The 20,558-nt window shown below is 39.4% G+C and overlaps 1 protein-coding gene and 1 pseudogene across 1 annotated transcript; one reads left to right on the top strand and one right to left on the bottom strand.

Moving 5' to 3' along the window:
• Positions 1-1,210: 1,210 nt before the first annotated feature.
• On the bottom strand, positions 1,211-2,002 carry LOC145821905 (uncharacterized). The gene has a single exon (XM_082918476.1). It carries the CDS (start codon positions 2,000-2,002, stop codon positions 1,211-1,213), a length of 792 nt encoding a protein of 263 aa, XP_082774602.1.
• A 9,518-nt stretch (positions 2,003-11,520) lies between these two features.
• LOC145821904 (small ribosomal subunit protein uS12 pseudogene) lies at positions 11,521-12,167 on the top strand (annotated as a pseudogene).
• Positions 12,168-20,558: the final 8,391 nt, after the last annotated feature.

The raw sequence follows: 20,558 nt of genomic DNA, 5'->3' as shown, positions 1-20,558 counted from the left end.
CTCTGGTGGTAGGTGGTGGTGAGAAAAAGGTGAGTGAAGGTTGAAGGAAGAAGGGTTGATGATTGTGAGACTTTGTGGTGTTGTGAGTTTGTGAGTTAGAGAGAGAGAGAGAGAGAGAGAGAGAGAGAGAGAGAGAGAGAGGTAGAGAGAAAATATTTGAAAGTTGATGGTGAAGTTGGGTCTAGGGTTTGGCTTAATGAAGTCAATTTTTTTTTAAGAAATAAAATAAATAAGTAAATAAAAATAAATAAATAAATAAACTGCACGCTTTTTTTTTTTTTTTTTTTGCGAAGGAAAAGAAAAAAACAAATAACAGAATAAAATCTGAACCATATTTTTTTTACCAGACCGCTCGTGCACCCAACGGGGCCACATGTGCGGTAAATTATGGGTCGCTCTAGCGGCGCTTACGTAGAATACTTTTGGGCCTGGGCCGCTGATGAGGCCTAGCCATTCGCTCGAGCGCCCATTTTTTTTTGGAATGGACCGCTCGTGCGCTCATTTGGGCCGCACGAGTGCTTAATTTTGGGCGGCTACAGTGACAAAATTGGGCCACTCCAGCGGCGCTGAAGCAATGTGTTTTGAGCCTGGGCCTCCCATGTGACCAGGGCCTCTGTTCATACGCCCATTTCTGGGACCTCCGCTCGTGTGCCCGTGTGGGCCACACGTGCGGTCTGTTGCACTACTTTTTAAAAAAAAAAAAAAATTAAAACCAAGTACAACCCAAAACATGTCAAACCCTTTTTACCTCCATTTCACATAGGAAATATATATAGCACTTTGAAAATATCGGAATGCTTAATAGATATATAATCTTCATGTGAAAACCACGGGTACTAGTTTTCTCCCTAACAATGTTTGTAACTTTCCCTATTCTGCAACAGCATGATAGACTAGGTTGATTCGGTATCCAGAATCGAGGCACATAAAGCTAACTTGACCTATGGGGCTGCCATACAGAGTTCAAGCCGAGGTGGTTTTGAAGCAATCTCCACACCCCTGGGTATTTAAACCAGACTTTAGTGTCAGAAATTCCAAACCTTTGCATTCTAGGTTTTGCCATTCGAACTCTAGTTTCCACCATCTAAGTTTGTCTTCTAGGAATTCACTACAAACACAGTTAGGTGGCTATACCATACCGTCAGATGTCGTTCGGGCATGACAAACACCAAAAGAATTACAACTTTAGAGGATTTAAAGTCTCCTAGACTCAAAGCAAGTACTGTGGAAGATATATTGGGTCAGTCAAGTGGACAACCTCAATCATCTCCCCTTTCTCAATACCATCCACATAATGTTTCAATCGTTGGCCATTAACCTTGAAGGTCATACCATCTTGTGGATTTTTAATCTCAACCACCCTATGTGGAAAGATTTCAATAACCTCATATGGGTCATCCCACCGAGACTGAAGTTTACCCAGGAACAATTTCAATTTGGCATTGAATGGCCACACTTTTTGGTGAGGTTCAAAGGACTTACGAGAAATGTGTTTATCACGAAATGCCTTAGTCCTAGCCTTGTAAATTTTAGAGCTCTCATATGCATCATTGTGGAGCTCCTCTAACTCATTAAGTTGGAGTTTTCGATGGTCATTGGCTTTAGCCATATCAAAATTGAACTTCTTAATGGCCCACAAAGCCCGGTGTTCTAACTCAATAGGGAGATGGCATGGTTTCCCGAACACAATCCTATATGGAGACATCCCGATAGGTATTTTATATGCAGTGCGATAAGCCCAAAGTGCATCAACCAACCTAGTGGACCAATCTTTCCGATTGAGCCTCACAATTTTCTCGAGGATGTGTTTAACCTCCCTATTAGAAGCCTCTACTTGACCACTAGTCTGGGAATGATAGGGAGTGCCAACTTCGTGAGTGATCATGTACTTGCACGCTAATGCCTCGAAGAATCGGTTGCAAAAATGCTTGCCACTATCACTAATTATGGCACGCGGGAACCCAAAATGACAAAAAATGGTTTCATGGAGGAATTTAACCATAACTTTGTGGTCATTCATTCTGGTGGCCACTGCCTCAACCCACTTAGAGACATAGTCCACAGCCACCAAAATGTTTTCAAATCCAAAAGATGGTGGAAAGGGACTGTAGACACCCCATTTTTTACCGCCCTTAAGCCATGGGAGCCTTAGGTTGATCACTTGATAATGAAAGTTATGCTGTATAAGCGTTCAATTTCTTCAGCAAGAAGAGCTTCTAAATCCCATCCTTACACCCCATTTTTGGCCAAAACTATTTTGACCCAAACTATTTTAGACCTTGAAACCCTCTTTTTTCAAAATATGTTTCAAAATGTCTCTATGATGTTCCGACACTTGCATTTTGTATAAAATATTGCACTTTTCAATAAATCGAGTAAAGACAAAGTGGAAATAAGTGACAAGGAGGTGAACTCTTAGAAAAATCTTTAAAATATCTTATATATAGGTTTGGAGTTGAAGAAAATTGGAGAAGAGAGAGGAAAACTAGTTGGGGAAAAGGTTGGGCATCAATCTATTAAGATAAAAATGAGCAGCCTTCACTAAATTGGGCATATCCCTTTTCACACTTAGACTTTAGTTGTGAGGCCACCACCATTGGAAAGTGGAGCTTCAATTTAAACTCAAGAATCTCCTGAAACTGAGTCTGGATGAGGGAGATATGGCCATTTGAAGTTAGGCATCAATCCGGTTAAGATAGAAATGAGAAACCTTCACTAAAATATGAATATCTCTTTGTACACTTAGAATTTAAATGTTAGGCTGCCAACATTGGAAACTAGACTTCTGGGGCTTCAATTTAGAATCAAGAATAACCTGAAAACAAGTCCGGATGAGGGAGATATGCCCAATTGAAGCCGGGCTTGGAAGTAGATTTTCGTGGCCGACTGCCCACTATTTGTGGACGGCCGGCCACTATTAGTGGCCTGCCGACCATTTGTGTAAAACGTAGATATTTGCTGCCAGCTATCCCCCATAAGCTCCAGTTGTTCCTATATCGATATTTCTGACCTGAGAGGTTGTGTTTCTATATATACTTGACCTTCCCTCATGTTTTTAAGGTTTCAAAAAATTACAAAAGACCAAATTCTTGAAAATCTCTCTCTATCTCTATCTTGCAATACATACCTTACCCAAACACTTCCTAAACCAATACTGGAGCTCTCCTTGTAGAGATTATTAGGTCCAAATTTTAACCCTTGTGAGTGAGAACTTGTGGGTTTATTAACAAAAGAGTTACCTTGTTTCAAGATGTATAATTTTGGGCATCTCTACACTACTTTCCTATCTTTTCTTTTAGTTTTTGTACTGTTTTTACACTGTTTTTATGGGTTGAAACTTGCGGTTTAAAGCTACCAAAGGTGGAGGGGTTAATCACTCTTCTTTGAACCTTGTCTCCTAAGCTTTTACCCTTGTCTTTCCCATCTTTCATCAACTTTTTTTTTGACTTTTTTACCATTGGTTTTCAGAGGTTTTTAAAGGCTAAAAAAGTAGCTTTGAAGCCCCAAAAATGGAGGGGTTAGCCTTCCTCCTTGTGCTTGTTTACTAGCTTAAATTCCTTAATATTGTAGCTAACCTTTTCAAGCTTTTCCATGTGAAATTCAGCACAATTTTAGTCTAATTTAGGATTGTTTTGAGGTGTTTATACTCATTTAAGCTTTGTATAGTATGCTTGTAGTGTAATGGTCTCATAGGTTTGGTGTTTTAGGCATTAGACACCAACCTATTTGAGTTGATAGCATTTATTTCAAGTTTTCCATACTTGTGATCACCTCTAATTATGTTTGCAACCTCTCTCATTTCTTGGCTTTTCCTTTACTTTCAGAGTAGTTTCAAACCAATTGTTTGTTTAAGCTTAAGATTGAGGTTGTTGTGCTTAATGGTTTAATCTCTTCACAGGTTTATTACCAACGGCATGACATCTCTCTCATGCCTAAAATAACCCTTTGTTTGACACTTCTTTCCATTAGAGTACTTAATCTTCATTTTTTGACTAAATGAATTAAGGAATGGAAAGGCAATTAAAATTGGGATAAAATGGACCAAGCTAATAAAATAATTTGGTGTTCAATCGGATGTTAATTGAACACATGGAGACTTGAGTCATTTCAAACTTGTTAGTGATGAAATGGCTCATGTTTCCAAGGTCAGCCATTGTAGATACCCCATTTTCTACCACCCTTAATACTTGGGCGCTTTATTCCAAACACCCGATGATGAAAGTTACACTGTACAATCTTTTGAATTCTTGGCGAAGAAATTCAGATTGAAGCTCTAATCCCAAGCCTTGCACCCCATTTTGGCCAAACTATTTTAGACCTTAAAACCCTCTTTTCAAAATATTTTTCCAAATGCTTCTACGATGTCTGAGGCTCGCATTTCGTTTAAAACATTGCACTTTTAGGTAAACTGAGTAGGGACAAAGTGGAAATGAATGGAAGAGAGGTGAACTCTTTAAAAAATCTTTTAAAACTTCTTATTTATAGGTTTGGAGTTGAATAAAATAGAAGGGGTTAAAAGAAAACCAGTTTAGGAAATGTGAGCATCAAACCATTGAGACAGAACTGAACAGCCTTCACAAACCATGTCTATCTCTTTGCACACTTAGACTTTAGTTGTGATGTCACCACCATTGGAAATTAGACTTCCGGGGCTTCACTTTGGACTCAAGAATCATCTAAAACCAAGTTGGGGTGGCGGAGATGTGGCTGTTGGAAGTTGGGCATCAATCTGGTTAGGATAGAAATGAGCAACCTTTACTAAAATAGGCATATCTCTTTACACGCTTAGAATTTAGATGTGAGGCCACACCATTGGAAAGTAGACTTCCGGGGCTTCAATTTAGACTCAAGAATCTCCTAAAACTGAGTTCGAATGAGGATGATATGCCCATTTGAAATCGGGCTTGAAGTGCAGTCATTGAGACCCGGCCGGGTCTACGTAGAACCGACAATGCTTCATCGAGGCCCGGCCGAGCCTTTATGAAAATTTCTCCAGAGTGTTTTTTTTACTTTGCCTTGTTTATTAAGGCCCGACCGTGCATTATTGAGACCCAACCGTGTGTTTCAAGGGCCAGTCGGGCCTCGATGGCGTCAAGCAGATAGCTGGCGGGAATTGAACAAATATCTTTATTTGAAGATATTTTGGACCTTTTTGGCTCAAACTCCATAAATAGAACCTCTTCCTTCAGAATTCAAGGTTAGAAAAACCTTCCAAAAGGCTTAGGCATTGATAGAACATCCATCTTCCGCCTTACTTCCTTTAACCTTCAAACCCTTTTTGAACTATACATACACAATACATATACTATTGGAGCTTGTTCTTGAAGCTTTTTGCTAGAGTTTCATACTAAGTTTCATAAACTTGAGGGTGCTTTGGAATCAAGTTTGTTTAACCAAAGCTTTCTCTCTTCAAGAGGTATAAGCTTGTCACCTTTTTCCTTGCTTTCATTTCTATCTTTTTCTTGTATTTATACACTGTTTTAGATCCATTCCAAGTGCTGAAACTTGGGGTTAAAGGGCTACCAAAGGTAGAGAGGTTTAACAACCTTTCTTGCACCTTATCCCATAGCTCATACCCCTTGTCTTCCTACTCTTTTCTTTGGTTTACATGATGTTTTTCAGAGTTTAAAGGGGCTGAAAAACATGGTTTAAAGGTCTCAAAAGTGGAAAGGTTAGCCACCTTTCCTTAATTTTTCTTGCTAGCTTTATATCTCTTGCTTTTGTCTATCTTTTTGTGCTCTTTAAACACACTTGTAGGCACTATTTTTGGACTGTTTTGAGGCTGAAACATGTGATTTAAAACTGTAAAAAGTGGAGGGGTTAGCCACCCCTCCTTAGGCTTTGTTCCATAGCTTTTTCTCTTGGTTTTAGCTACTATCTTTTGCACTTTAGGGGCTGTTTAGGGCTGTCCTAATTCATTTAATTACTTCAAGCTTTGATTAGTTCATTTGTTGTCTCCTAAGTTTACTTGTATAGCTTGTTGCATGTTGTTCTAGTTTTTCTTCAACTCATTTCCATGTTTAATAACCTCGTTATAATAATCAACTTGCCACTCCTTTCTTTCATTTGAGAGTTGTTTCAAGTGGTTGATGGTTATTCAATACATGAACTAGAGTTTTGCGCTTAATGGCATAATCTCTACGAAGATTCATTGCAACGGTGTTCATGTTGAGAATTACTTCCCATTTGACGCTTCTCTCCTTTTAGAGGACTTAATCACCATGGACAAATGGACTAATGAATGGCAATGACTAAACAAATTGGTTTAAAACTTCGATCAACACACTTAAAGAAGAAGGCTTAAAATTGCTTCAACTTGGCCAGATGTTATGCCAAGTTACTTGTGTCAAGAGTCGTCACATGTTAATTCATAGCATTTTGATGATTCTTGAAGCGTCTCTACCACCCTCTTTGAGTTCATTCCATGACAAGAGGGAGGGGTGGTCGTATTCATTGCATTTCATTGACTTTTGTCCAAAATTGCATCTGAGACCATCAAGCAATCATTTTGCTCATTGATGGCTTTCGAATCAATTTCAACCTTCTCCCGAGGCTTTCCCATGACAGTTGAGGAAGAAACGGACAAACAAAGCTTGAGGACACTCTGTCTGCACTATTTCACCTCGGAACACAAAAACAGAGCTTTGCACCAAATTGATGCACGACCGGTCATCTATATACCCATCCAGCCATCAGTGATGCACGACCGGCCCTCAGTGTGTGGCTAGCAGTGTAGTTTTGCAAAAACTAGATGCAGTGGTTGAACGTGAAACAGAAGCGGCTTGGGCACACAGAGTAGCTCTCAGGCGCTGTTCATGTAACCTTCATCCATTTTCACTTACGCATTTTGTCCAATGTAATTAATCTTGTTGTAATTAATTCGTTGTAGCTAGTTAATTTTGTAAAGTTTTGTAATTAATTAAGTAGTTAATTAATTATTCAATTTCGTTTTGTAATTAGTTAGTTAACTAGAATAGTTAATTGATTCATTTGTTGTAATAATTAGTTAATTAGTTTAGCTATTTATTCAAGTTTTGTAATGATTAGCTTAATTAGCTTAGCTTAAACTTGGTTAGCTAGTTTATTCTTTCAGATTCTCCTTCATGAGAGCGTAATGTAATAATGTGTATGTCTTCCAACCTGACGTCTTTCTTCCTTTTATTTACCCACTTTTGATGGTTAGATTAGGGACATGTTTCAATTAGCATACCTTATGCTTCATCCATTCATCTTGTATTGCATACACCGAGGCTCGACGCATCATTCAAACTACATTGTCATTTCAATACTTTCTTTGAATACGTGTTTAAACGCATGCTATGAAATAATTGAAAATGTAATATTAGTAGTCGAGCCTATTAATTGCATTCTTCGCATGTGTTGCATTAGACATCTTGTACAGTTAGGAATCATGCATTTTTCTAACTCTTTTTGTTTATCTTAGCTTGGAGTACTAGGTAAATTTTTAGTGCTTTACCATACTTGCATGAGTGTAAGTGATTGCCATGACTAGCATGCTTACCATGAGGCTAAATGCCTTCTTGATAAATTGCTTGAATGCCTGTGGATGAAGGATTATTTTTTGAATTGGAACGATTCACCGAATGTATGTTTTAAGCCCACTTTGTTGAGCGGCAAATTCACATCTTTAAGCCCACTTTGTTTGGTAGCAAATTCGCAAACTTTAAGCCCACTTGAGGTGGCAAATTCAAATCCATTTCCAAAAGAAACATGAATTGAATTGTTCCAATTTGAACAAACTAGTCTACACTTGCTTATAGTAATGCTAGCCTACTAACTGCAATAAGAGCACATAATGTTGATAAAAATTATATCATGATTAGTAGAGGCCGATATTTGATCGGGCAAGCGGGGGTGTTCAATTCATGACCTTTCTCTCTCATACCCAAGTTCCCAAGCCAAGGCAACTTTGGTGATGACAGACACGTGGCCTTTTGGCATGAGTCATGGCTTTTCTAAATTTTCCCAAAATAAAATATTTAGGTGGCAACTCTATATCTGGCAAAGCAGTCCAATTTTGGCATTTTTGCTTCAAAATCAATTTTCCAAACAATTTCCCAGATTTGGACTCATTGGTGTTTATCAATTTTCCATTGCACTTGGGAGATTAGATTCAAAATCATGGGAGTCTGAACTGTAGGGCCTTCTTTCAAACTTCCGAAAGGGGTGCAAAAAAGTCAAGCTATAACCACTTCCTTTGATCAAATCTTGATAGGGAAGAGGTTTCCGAGTCTTTCGTAATGCATTTATTGAAATTGTATCCCTTGGTTCATAAGTCATCACACAATGAAATTGCGCCGATTGATGGCTTGTGAATCAAACTTATCCCTTCTTTGACCTGTTTGCTAATAAGGAGATGCAGGGTGGACAAATATCCCCTGAAAATACTTTGTTTGCGCTCTGTTTGTTCTCTGTTGCAGCAAGAAAGAACCAACATTAGTGACTGGCAGGCCACTTTTACTGGGCGACAGGCCACTACTTCTGGGTTGCTGACCACTTTTTCTTGCCAGGCAATGTCCTTTTTCTAGCAGAGCAGAGCAGAGTTTGAGGTAGAAAAATAATGCAATTTTCTGACTTTGCAACAGAGGCATTTTGGCAACAAAACAGGGGACTTTTTCGGGTGGAAATCTGCATGCATGCATGGGCAACCCTCATTCCCTAGGGCTCATAATAGTTAATTAATTAGCTAATTAATTGTGTGTTCAAATTAGCTAGTTAGTTTTTGTATTAAACTAAGTAGAATAGCTAATTAATTTTTGTGTTGTACTTATTTAATTAGCTAAAGTAGTTAGTTAATTCGTTGTTCACTACTAGAAAAATGACCTTTTGCTACTATATAATTTGCAACCCCCTAATTATCAGTTGCAAATAATCTATTTGTTCCTTATATTTATTTTTTCTTCCTTTTTTCCTTATTGCCCTAGCCCTATTTCACAAACATTGATATCGTGCCCCCCTCCCCCCCTCTCTCTCTCTCTCAAATTAATCGTCGAAGCTCTCAGTTCTCAGGTCGCCATTAACGTTTCTCTCTCCTTCGGCTGCCTCACCTTCGCCCCTGCCCTTCTCAACCTCTTCCAAGTCTCTTTCTCTCTCTTTATATACATGGATATATTTGTGTATGTATCTCTGATAGCTTGTGTTCTAGATGATTCTAGAGAGAGAATTGACAAATAGCTCTGTGGGAGCCGAATAATGGCAAAATTAGAAGATGCATACCTTAGAAGACTGATATTAATCGACTATATCCTATGAGAATGGGAAACCGAATATAATACATGTGCCGAATAAGTGTAGATCCTTAGAGCCGAATAAGAGAAAGGACAATGATTAAAAAGTAGGCCCTGGCCCCGAGGATCAAAAGGAACAGGTATAAATACAGGAACAATGGATTGAGAAACGTATGTAACAATCACTTTTTGCTTAACTTAGAAGACAAGTTATTTGGAGTACAAGAACTGACATGTCCGTCGGAGTGCTAATTCCGGCGCCCCCGACCGGAGTGTTTGTGTCTTTTCGGGTGACTAGCTGAGGATCACTAGCGTCTCCCAAGATCTGAAGAGTATTTCCAAAGCCACTTCTCCATAAGCTCTAAAGATCTATGGCGGATCATTCTCTTTCTCTCTCTCTCTCTCTCGCACGCGTTCAACAGACCTGTATAGCTTTGCTCTCTCGCTAGTCATCATCGTCAGAAGATCTCTAGCGGTATGAATCTCTCTCTCAATCTCGCCCCCAATCCCTCTATCTCTCTCTCTCTCTCTCTCTCTCTCTCTCTCTCGCTCTCTCTCTATGTATCTATCTATCTATCTATCTATCTCTAGCCACACATACATATCATACGAGGAAGCTCTGGTTCGACTAATTCGTCTCATCCTCGTACAAGTATGTACTGGTTCAACTCATTTTATTCTTGCCCTGTTTTCTTGCATTTTCCATATCTATTAGTGTATATCTCTCAATTTCTTCTTCAATACATTATAGTGAGTAGTAAATTATTGTTTTTAACTTGAAATCAAGATTTCATTTATTATCGGCAATTTTGAATTTGTTGAGGCAAGAACTGGTAAATTTGAATATGGAAGATAAAAAGTCCTAGTGTTGAATTTGCTTGATTTATATGTGATACTAAATTAGTTCGTTGATCATGCTGATTGGATTTTCTAGTTGATTGATCTGTTAGCATTGACATTGACATGAATCATTATCACTCGGTACAAGTGTATTCATCATTGCACTTGTTGTTGGAACTTTTGCTTGTTGAATGTTGTGAATGTCTTTGGTGCTTTCTATAATCATATTTTTTGAATATGTTTGGAGAAAGGAGAGAGGGAGGGAGGAAAACTAACTAATTTATTTGATCCAATCAAGAAACATATAACTAATTTATTGTAAACTGAATCAGAAATGTTTGAGTGGTTTACGAATTAAATTGTCAGTCATCTTTTGTTCTTACAGATTTTTTGGGAGAGCTCCCTTTTGATGAGAGTGTATGGTCCTTATATATTCTTGGTGTGTAGAGGTTACACCACCGTCTGGTGTGCTATGATTTGTTTTACTGTACTTTCTTAAAAAAAATGTCTGATCCATTAACTTGATCATACTCCAACTCTAATTGATCCTTTTTTAATAGATTGGCATTAGACAAGGTACAGTCAGTTTGCTTCAATGATTAAAAAGTTTATAGTTTTCAATTCTTACCTTTCTGTCAGCAACAAAACATAGTGGGAAATTACATCTGGGCTGAGTTTGGATCTTGGATTTGTTGAAGCAAACGAAAAGGGAATGAAAATTGAAAAAAAGAAGTTTATATTTCATTGGCTTTTTCCTTTCCCTTGGTAAATCACTTCACAAATACAAGATCTATACATTGGATTAGAAAATAAAGTGGAAGTTCCCTGTTTAAAATTTAACAGATAGCACTCAAATATTCAATTAGCTTTTGGAAGGTGTTGAATGACCTTACTTGAACCATGTGTGTTTTGGTGATTTCTTTGGCATGAATGTCTTACAAAGACATGAGTTTTTCTTTTATGAAAAAACATTATAATTTGTGGTTTGGTTGGAAATTGAATTTTTTAAAAGTATGTGTTAAAATTAACAAAGCTTACATAGTTGCTTCTTGGCAATGACTCTCATTGTGTATTTCAAATGGTGTTCGATACTTTATAAAATTAAATAAAATAAGTAAAATAGATGTTTGATATTTTACATTATTCTCTGCTTTGTGCTAAGCTTTAAACCAATATATAGATGAACTTGATGTTTCTTGGACCTAGTAAAAAAAACAAAGAAAACTTTAATTTTAATTTCAAATGAAAAATTAATTGTAAGTTTTCATTTTAGATTAGAGCAGTTAATGATCACAACAAAAACAAACTTGCATAATTGTAAAATGGTGGATATAAATAAGCAAATTTAGATCATCTTGCTAAGATGTTTCTGATCAACCAAACATGGCATAGTTACTTCTCTAGTTGGCATTATAAGCTCCTTTCCAGTTGAATGGCTTTGGAACGTGAAAATTTTGCATGTCACAGGAAGACATGTGGTATGGGAGCTGGTCGCAAACTGAAGTCCCATCGCAGAAGGCAAAGGTGGGCTGACAAGGCATATAAGAAGTCCCATCTTGGCAATGAATGGAAGAAGCCTTTTGCTGGGTCTTCCCATACCAAAGACATTGTCCTTGAGAAGATGTATGCTATTTCTAATATGCTTTCATTTACCTCCTTTTTACTAAATGTTCATTTGTGGTTGTTGCATTTAGTATCAAACCTGACTAATGGCCAACTGACATTTACAATGGTATTGAGGCTAAATAGCCAAACTCTACTATCCAAAAATGTGCTAGGGTTCAACTGATTAGAAATGGGAAGAAGATTGCAGCATTTGTCCCAATCGACGGTTGCTTAAACTACATTGAAGAGAATGTAAGTACTCTTCAAAAGCTTGGGATGATCATTCTGCAGTCATCCTTGGTGACTTAACCTCGAAACATTTCTTGTTGTAGGATGAGGTGTTGATTGCTGGATTTTGGATGTAAGGGGCATGCTGTCAGAGATATTCATGGTGTCAAATTCAAGGTTGTGAAGGTATCTAGTGTCTCCCTTCTGGCTCTCTTCAAGGAGAAGAAAGAGAAGCCAAGGTCTTAGTTTTGTGCACGGAGATTGTCTATTTCTGTCTTTTGGTAGTTTTGTTGGAAGTATTGGAATGCTACCCTAGATTGTTTGAGCAGTGTTGTGGTATCTTGTAATTGTGTTAGATCTAAGAAAGATTTCATCTGAAATTCAGATTGTTGTGTTAGGGTTTATGTGGCCTGCTGTTTTTTCCTAATTTTGACATGCTAATAATGGTGTCTAAAAGAACTTTTTTCTATTTCTAGTTTTAATAATTTTCACATATGGCTTCAATTTTTGAGACTCAAATGCAATGGCTTCAATTTTGAGTGTTTAATGTTACACATTATTATTATTATTATTATTATTATTATTATTATTATTATTATTATTATTATTATTATTATTATTATTTTGCGACGGTAACAAGATGGTCACCAAAAAACATGTTAGCATTTTATTTTTATTTTTTTACGATGGCAAAATAGCGGTGGCCATAAGTAGTTTAGACGGTGGCAAATCATTTGCGACCGTTGTTTGCCGTCGCAAAAAATATTTGCCACCCCCATAATCGCGACCCCCATTTGCCGTCCCATGGGCCGTCGCAAAAGATCTTTTGCGACAGTATTTTTATTATTTGCGACGGCTTGTGACGGTCGCAAAAATCACTTTTTTTAGTAGTGGTTGTAATAATTAGTTATGTAGCTTAGCTAATTTATTCATTTGGTTTGTAATAATTAGCAAATAGCTTAGCTAGGGCATTTATCCGGACCCTCTTGTGCGAGGGCCAAACTTGTAATAAGTGTGTATGTCTTTCAATCCCATGTCTTTCTCCCTTTTATTTATCCACTTATGTTGGATAGTATAGAGCATCATGTTTACTTAGCATTTCTCATGATTTGAATCCATTGTCTTGTATGCATGTGGCTCGGCGCATCATTCTAACAATGCATTGTATTTATTACTTCTTTGGAAACGTGCTTAAACCGCATGTTATCAAATTAGTTCACATGGTATAGTAGTAGTCGAGCCTATTAATTGCATCTTGCATGTGTTGCATTAATCATATTGCATTAATTAGTGGCATGCATGTTTTCTAATTATTTTGCTTGTTTTGGTTCGCTTCGAAGTACTAGGTGAGCATTTTATGAGTGCAATTGCTGCCATGTCGAGCATGATTAACATGAGGCTAAGTGCCTAAGTTCTTAAGTGCTATAACTCTTGAATGCCCGTGGATGATGGCTAATTGCTTGAATTGGGATAATTTGAGTAATGTGTATATGAGATCACTTTTTCAAGTGATACATATTCGAAAAAAATTTCAAAAACAAACTTGAAGTCAAATGTTTCAATTTTTGTAAATTAGTCTATACATGTGTGCAACACATAGTAAAGTTAGTCTAATAATCGGAACAAGAGCATATAATGTAAATATGAATCATATCATGATTAGTAGAGGCCGATCATTTGATTGGGCGAGTGGGGTGCTCAATTCATGACCTTCCCCTCTCGTACCTAAGTTCCCGAGCCGAGACAATCTTGGTGACGATGGACACGTGGCCTTTGGCACAAGTCTCAAGTTTCCTAAATTTTCCAAAAACATTTAGGTGGCGACTTTGTATCTGGCGAAGCAATCCATTTTTGACATTTTCATTCAAAATCGATTTTCCAAAAAAATTGCCAGATTTGGACTCATTTGTGTTTATCTATTTCACATTGTACTTGTGGAATCAAATTCAGAATCACGGGAGTCTAAACTGTAGGGCTAGTCATATCCGAAAGGAACACAAAAAGCAGAGCTACAATTTCTGGTGACTCTGCTGGGGACTTAGAGAACTTGACTCGAACTTCATGATGTGAAATTTTATCTACACTTATATGTTCTTTGCATTGAATTTGTATTAGTGCGCTTAAGTCACTGTGTTTGCCATCTGCTATTCTTGGACGGTTTGCCAGAGGGTTGCCCAAAAGCTTGCCAAAAGGCTGACCGGTCGTGGGCTCTACCATGTTGGGAACACAACCCTTGGATCTGGACTACCGCTGTACCGCTTGATCCTTCTTTCACTTCTCGATGTTAGGTGTGAGAGGTATATTAGGTAGCCTTGTTGAGGTACCCCTTTGACTATTTGGCCTAACTGCATATAGTAAAGCCATAGTGACTATTCCAAACTAGGACAAGATGCTCACCAGAATGCAGGATTATGTGAAACCACTTGATTGAAATAGTGAATCCTAGATCACTCAAAAAACTAGGACAGGGAAACCCTAACCTCTCATAGGGGTGTTTTGAATGCTTTTGTGCAAAATGTGAAATCTTTGGAAATGTGTGGTGCAATCCTGGGAGAGTCTTAAACTTGAGGCAATTCCTTTCAAAACTTGAGGATCATATTAGAATCAAAATTTGGGTCGAAATCCAAGGGTTTGTGTTTGATAGGGGTGAATTTTCAGCAAGGCCAGAACCAGGGCCAAAATTGTATCTTTGTTTTGCTTTAACTGGCATACCTGATCTGATGAGGCATTCGTTTTTAATGCTAGGTTTTTCTGAGCAAGAGAAGGAGCAATACCCGCCTTAACCCATCAAAATCCATCCAATTCCAAAAAAAAAAAAAAAAAAAAAAAACCCACTCAGCAAACGTCCAGTCCATCTAACCCCCAAAAGGCCAGCTCAAAAAAGATTCAGCCAATACCAAAAAACCCATTCTAAAAAGCCCAATCCAGTCGAACCCGTCTGGACTTATACAGTTCAAATGCATCAAATATAACCAGGACGAAATCCTTGTTAGTCAGCTCTCAACTTGCACCTATCCATTTCCTCGATTGCCAACTTAGCAGACCCGTGATTACATAGAGTCCAGAAGAAGTTATGGCCATGATAATGGCATCAAGCCAGGGAATTGCCATGCAGGATAAGCCCAATGCTAAAATGTAATGCCCATCTAGGCCGTCTACTACACATCCAGTCCTGGCCACCCAGCCGAACTTTGACCCACCTCCGCCAGTTGAAGATTTGCATGGCTCAGATCCTCGAGAAGGGTTGACTCAAGCTCAATTTTTCAGACCTCTGGTACAGCCTAATGAGGGGCTTTTTCCCCTTGATATTAATGAGCTCGACTCGACCTTGTTAAAAATTACTAACCTTGAGAAGCAATTGAAAAAGGCACAGGAAATTAGCTCCATTCTCGACATTGAGGATGGGTACACCGAGCTTGCTGTAAGGCTCCTAGACAGATTCAAAATGCCACATATTGACCGTTTTGATGGGTCTGGAGATCCTATCGTATATATCCGACTTTTCTTGGATGTCCTGAAACCAATGGGTCTAACTAACCCTCAAAAACTCTCTGTATGGAAGAACCTTATCAAGTATAGTAGCCATTTGGTACGCCAAGTTGGAGGATAAAGTAAAGCAGAACTAGGAAGATTTGGCTGAAGCGTTTGTCAATCAGTATTCTCCCAATACCCAAATTGAAATGACCACCCAAGAGCTCAAAGCAACCCACCAGCATCCTGAAGAACCTTTTGTGGAGTTTGTTGCAAGGTGGAGAGCAAATGGAGCACAAATGATAAATCGACCTTCTGAGAGGGACCAAGTATGGATAGTGGTGTAGAACCTTGAGTCTGATATGTTACAAAAGTTAATAGTCGCTTCATTGTTCACTTTCAAAACTTTGCATGAATTAGGGGTTCAGATTGAGAGTGCATTTAACAGAGGGATTATTCCTAGAACAAGCGAACCAACAAGGAGGGTGTTTTTTGGGAGCACTATTCTCAAACCCACTAAAATCAATACCGTTGCTGCCGCTCCCAAAACTGCCGACCCGTTTGCCAATACAAGCCCACAAACAGCCAGCCCAACCCGAGCTCAAGGTAGAACTTTCACCCCCCTACATATGAGCCTAACCAGTGCACTAAAAGTCCTAATGAAAAGTGGCTTATCTCAAACCCCTTCCAACCACTTCCTGACCCACTCCCTGCTAGACATAACCCCATCAAATATTGTGCGTACAATCAGCAGCACGATCATGGTACCGATCGTTGCTACCACCATCGTCATAAGGTTCAGAATCTCATCATAACCAGACGATAGCCCCACCTCAAGAATCCAACGTTACTATCAACCCACGTGCCATACATGACCAAGTACCTTCTCCTGACTTTAACCTCATCCATACATTACCACTACCCTTGAACCCCAGTATATACATCACCCTAGCCCATTTACGCAAGCATGAGGTGTTCATTCCAAAAGGCACTAACTTGTGCCTGATGGATGCACCCAATTTGGTTCAGGTATGCCAAGGGCACCAAATGGTCAAACCTACTATTGCTGAGATGTTCAGAATGGTTGAAGACCTTCAAGGAACGATGGCAGATTTAACATTTGGGGTTTCGATCCCATCAAAAAGCTCCCTAATCTTGGGGCAAACTGCAAGTGAAAAGGGCCAACCCGAAACTATCTCAAGTCTGGGTGATGACAGATCAACAACAAATGGGTCTCGCTTCGATATAGCCACGCAATCCCTTAAGCTAAAGCAAGTGGCCAGAACAAGGCCGGGACAAGTATGGATCCCTATGCACAACTTCGGTGGGCTATTAAGACTTTGCAGGTCAAAGGGTTGAACAAGCAGCAAGTGCTCAAAGTTGTTGCAAAGACTGTGGATGACACTTTTATCGCTTAGGTTGAGAGCATTTTGAATCAGGGGGCAAATAATGGAAAGAGATGCTTTACCAGAAACACACATCCTAATTCCAATCCCAAGCCCATGAATACCCGACCAACACCCACCAATCCATTTGCCAATGTTTCTAAACCTAATGCTTCATCCTCCCAAAAACGAACCTTCACCCAACTCCATATGAGCCTAACCTGTGCATTGAAGGTACTGATGGAGAAAGGGTATTCAAACCGCTCTATCCTTGACTTCTCCCTAATCCTCTCCCACCTAAACATGACCCTACCCAATATTGCACATTTCATCAACAGTACAGCCATCATATTGACCATTGCTTCCACCTTCGCCACGAAATTCAAGACTTGATTGACAATAAGGTCATCACCCCACTTGAAAATCCCGAACCTGTCAATAACCCTCTCCCTAACCGCAATAGATTGCCATTCCATAACATAAAACCCACCCACAGCTTGCCAACAACCAACCATTACCCTAGCTAACACATCATACCCGTGAATGAGCCTAAACCCATTGTGTTCATTCCTAAACCTGCTGATTCTAATCTGAGCAAAAGGAACAAAATCTTTGAAGAGATGGAAAGTTTACGCAATCTTGGTGAGTTCAAGCTTGATGAAGTAGTGGGCTCTCTACAGATGCCCGCACTGGTGGTTGGAATGATGAACCTCAGTCTCAACTAGGGGAATTGTCGAAAGCACACCTTCTAAACAAGGGGCATGGTGTGAAAAACCAATTGTTTCAGTCAAGAAGATGTGTGGGGACCACATAATTATGAGGTTCAATCTGTGAGACCCGATTTAAAAGTCAAAAATCAATCCTTCTGGGTGTGTATGTTAGTATTGCTAAATTGAAGGCAGGTCTGGACCTTCTCGTGGGCTACTTGAAGTTTTTTTTTGAAATTCTATAGATGGACTTAGAGAAAGGAAACCACCTTTTGTCTTAGAAATGCTTATTTTGTTTTGAGTTGTGTCTTGTAAATAGTTGTTGTGAGTTTTGTTTTCTTTGTCTTTTCTTACGTTGTTGCGTTAGTTAAGTCTTTTCCTTTGAGTCGCTCTCGTGTACCCTTAGGTCTTCATCTTCATAAGAAAGTGGCAGTCAAGTTGTTGATCATTTTGTTGTGCCTACATGTAGACACCCTATTTGTGACGGCCCTTACGACTTGTATGTCCTTGTAGGTACACCCGATAATGAGTCTGTTTGCTTGCCAAGTGCTCGAAGTCCTCAATGAAACGCCATAAATTTGAGCCTTTCAAACCTTGCACCCTTTTTGTCTATTTTTTGGACCATACCTTGGTCTTTCTAGCCTGCAACCTCTGGTGGCTTGCCAACCATCCCGAGAGGCTGCCAGCCATCACTTTTGGTTTGCCAGCCACTGATGTGGCTTGCCAGCCACCAGTGATGGCCAGCCGAGCACTAGTGTTTTCTGCAAATATTTTATGCCAGCTGTGCCAACTGTTTGCACAGATGCATGCATCTATCCACACGTGGTGGGATGGATCTCATTGTAGAAATTTCATGTTTTCTATATATAGAGACCCCCTCTCTCTTGTAGGTTAGAAAATTTTAAACCCATAAATTTTCCACTCTCTCTAGCATTTCTCCACAATTTAGCCTCCAATTCCTTAACCTTTGTATATACACCCTGTAGACACCCCATTTTTGACCGTCCTCAAGACTTGGGCGTCACCGTTTGAACACTCGGAGATCATCCTCGCTTGTGTTCGTCTTGAGTTCCCGGAGGTCTCAGCTACGCGTCTTGCCTCAGGATCTCTCGACTCGACTGTTTTGTGTTTGGTTTTTCACCTAACACTTGTGTTTTTGCTTTGGAGGGCAGGGAATGGCTTGTTGGCCATCCTCACACTCCACCGGCCATAGAATGAGGCCACCGGCTGTGTTTTGTTGCCATCGGCCAAATGTTTGGCCGACTGGCACTCTAGATGGTCGACCGGCCATCTATTTTGGTCAAATTGCATTTTCGGCTGGCCGACCACTGTTCATCTGCTTTTGTAGATATTTTTATGCCAGCTGTGCAAGCTGGCACACACTTTGCTCCCCTCCATACACATGTATGGAGGGATCTCCCTCTTGATTAGCTTGTTTGGAAAGCTTTGCAAGAGGGATTGTCTATAAGAGGGAGCCTCTTCTCCATTCATTAGGGTGAGAAATTTTTTTTAGAGCTTTGAGTTTTAGGGTTAGGGTTTGTTCATACTCTATCTCTATATCTCTCCCTCTCTTGAGTGTTTTGTGTGTGTTTAGTCTTAGTTTTGCACACAAATACCTACCATTACACCATACCTTAGTTGTTGAGGCATAAGGGGCTTGTTCTTGGAGGCTTTGGACTGGTTTGAACCTAAGGAAGTTGCTGGTCTTCCATTTTGGAAGAAGGTCTACAAGGGTAACAATCTTATCCCTTTTTTCCCATTTTTGCATAGCTTTTTCACCTATCTTGCAACTATTTTTCGACTTTGTGTATAACATATAAAAGTCTTTTCTTAACCTGCTCTAAATAGTTGTTTAAGAGTGTTTTGAGCTTCGCGGTTGTTTGACCCCTCTTAGGGCTTGTTTGGCCCCATTTTGTGCCATTTTGGTTGAGCTCCGGGACCACCTTGTTTGGGCCTCCTCACCACTGAAATCTTGAGGGATTTTAGTGGTTAGGATGGTGCCTTGAGGTCTTACGAGGGAGAGGGCCACCCCCTCTCCTTGTTGTCCTTGAAAAGGGCCATTTTAGCCTCTTGAGTGAGCATCTTATTTAGGTTCATGTTGGCCATATCTTAGCTGCTATTTAGTGTTATTTTGCCATGCTATAGCACTGTTTTATGTTGGTTTAGGCATACCATGCTTGTTTAGCATACATGTCTTGTAATGCCATCATTTGCCATAACATGTACTTAGCATGTAGATTACCATGCTTGCTTGTTTTGGCAAAGCTTTGTGAAGCTTTTAGGCTTGTTTTGCCATGCTTAAGGTCTGATGTAGGTTGTCTTAGCCATGCTTGCCATGCTTTGTTTAGACTATTTGCATTCTTGGCTTGTAAGCCTCAAGTGTATGAACCATGAACATGCATTACTTGCATTATTCCAGTGGTTTGGAACCAATGAACATGTCATTTCAGTCCTCATGACATGTTTGCATGCTTGCATTCGATGCTCCTTTAATGCGTTAAAATGTTGTTGTCTTATGCCCCTTGTTTAGGCCCTTGTGCATCCTTGCATGTTTAAGCCATTTAGATGCCATCTAGATGTGTTATTGGCTTTGTCTTAATATTCTAAAACTCTGATTTGGGTTGCTTAATTCATGCCATGTCCGATTTTGCTAAGTGTAGTTTAATACACCATGGGCTTGCCTTGAATTTTGGCTTTGCTTGCATGCCTTGTTTGTCTTGTCTAGTTGGTTTGGCATCTTTCATGACTTGATTTTCAGAGCTTATAATGCATGCCATTTGTCCATGTTTTCATCCTCTAAAGTGTGCTTGAGAGTTGCTCTTCAATGCCTAAGTGTTGGTCCTTGTGTGCATGCATGCTTGCACGTTATTTGGTCCTCATTCTCTTAGCAATTGGCCACTATTTTGGGCTTAGTATAGAGCTGCCCAAATTAGTTTAAGTCCATTATTCGCATGTTGTTGCATGCTCACCTTGTGTGTTGTTGCATACTTGTGTGTTGTTACATGTTTAGGTTGTTTAACATGTTTGCTCCATGTGTTGCTACATGCTTGAACATCCACATTGCATCTTGCACA

The sequence above is a fragment of the Camellia sinensis genome, chromosome 3 (assembly GCF_055761805.1).
Source record: "Camellia sinensis isolate YWXY chromosome 3, ASM5576180v1, whole genome shotgun sequence".
In the NCBI taxonomy this organism is placed as follows: domain Eukaryota; kingdom Viridiplantae; phylum Streptophyta; class Magnoliopsida; order Ericales; family Theaceae; genus Camellia; species Camellia sinensis.
The sequence above is the reverse complement of the archived record's forward strand: the minus strand, read 5'-3'. Positions and strand labels throughout refer to the sequence as shown.

What these genes read in the sequence shown, in the direction of transcription:
- LOC145821905 (XM_082918476.1), bottom strand. Translation starts at nt 2,002, where the DNA reads ATGGTTAAATTCCTCCATGAAACCATTTTTTGTCATTTTGGGTTCCCG.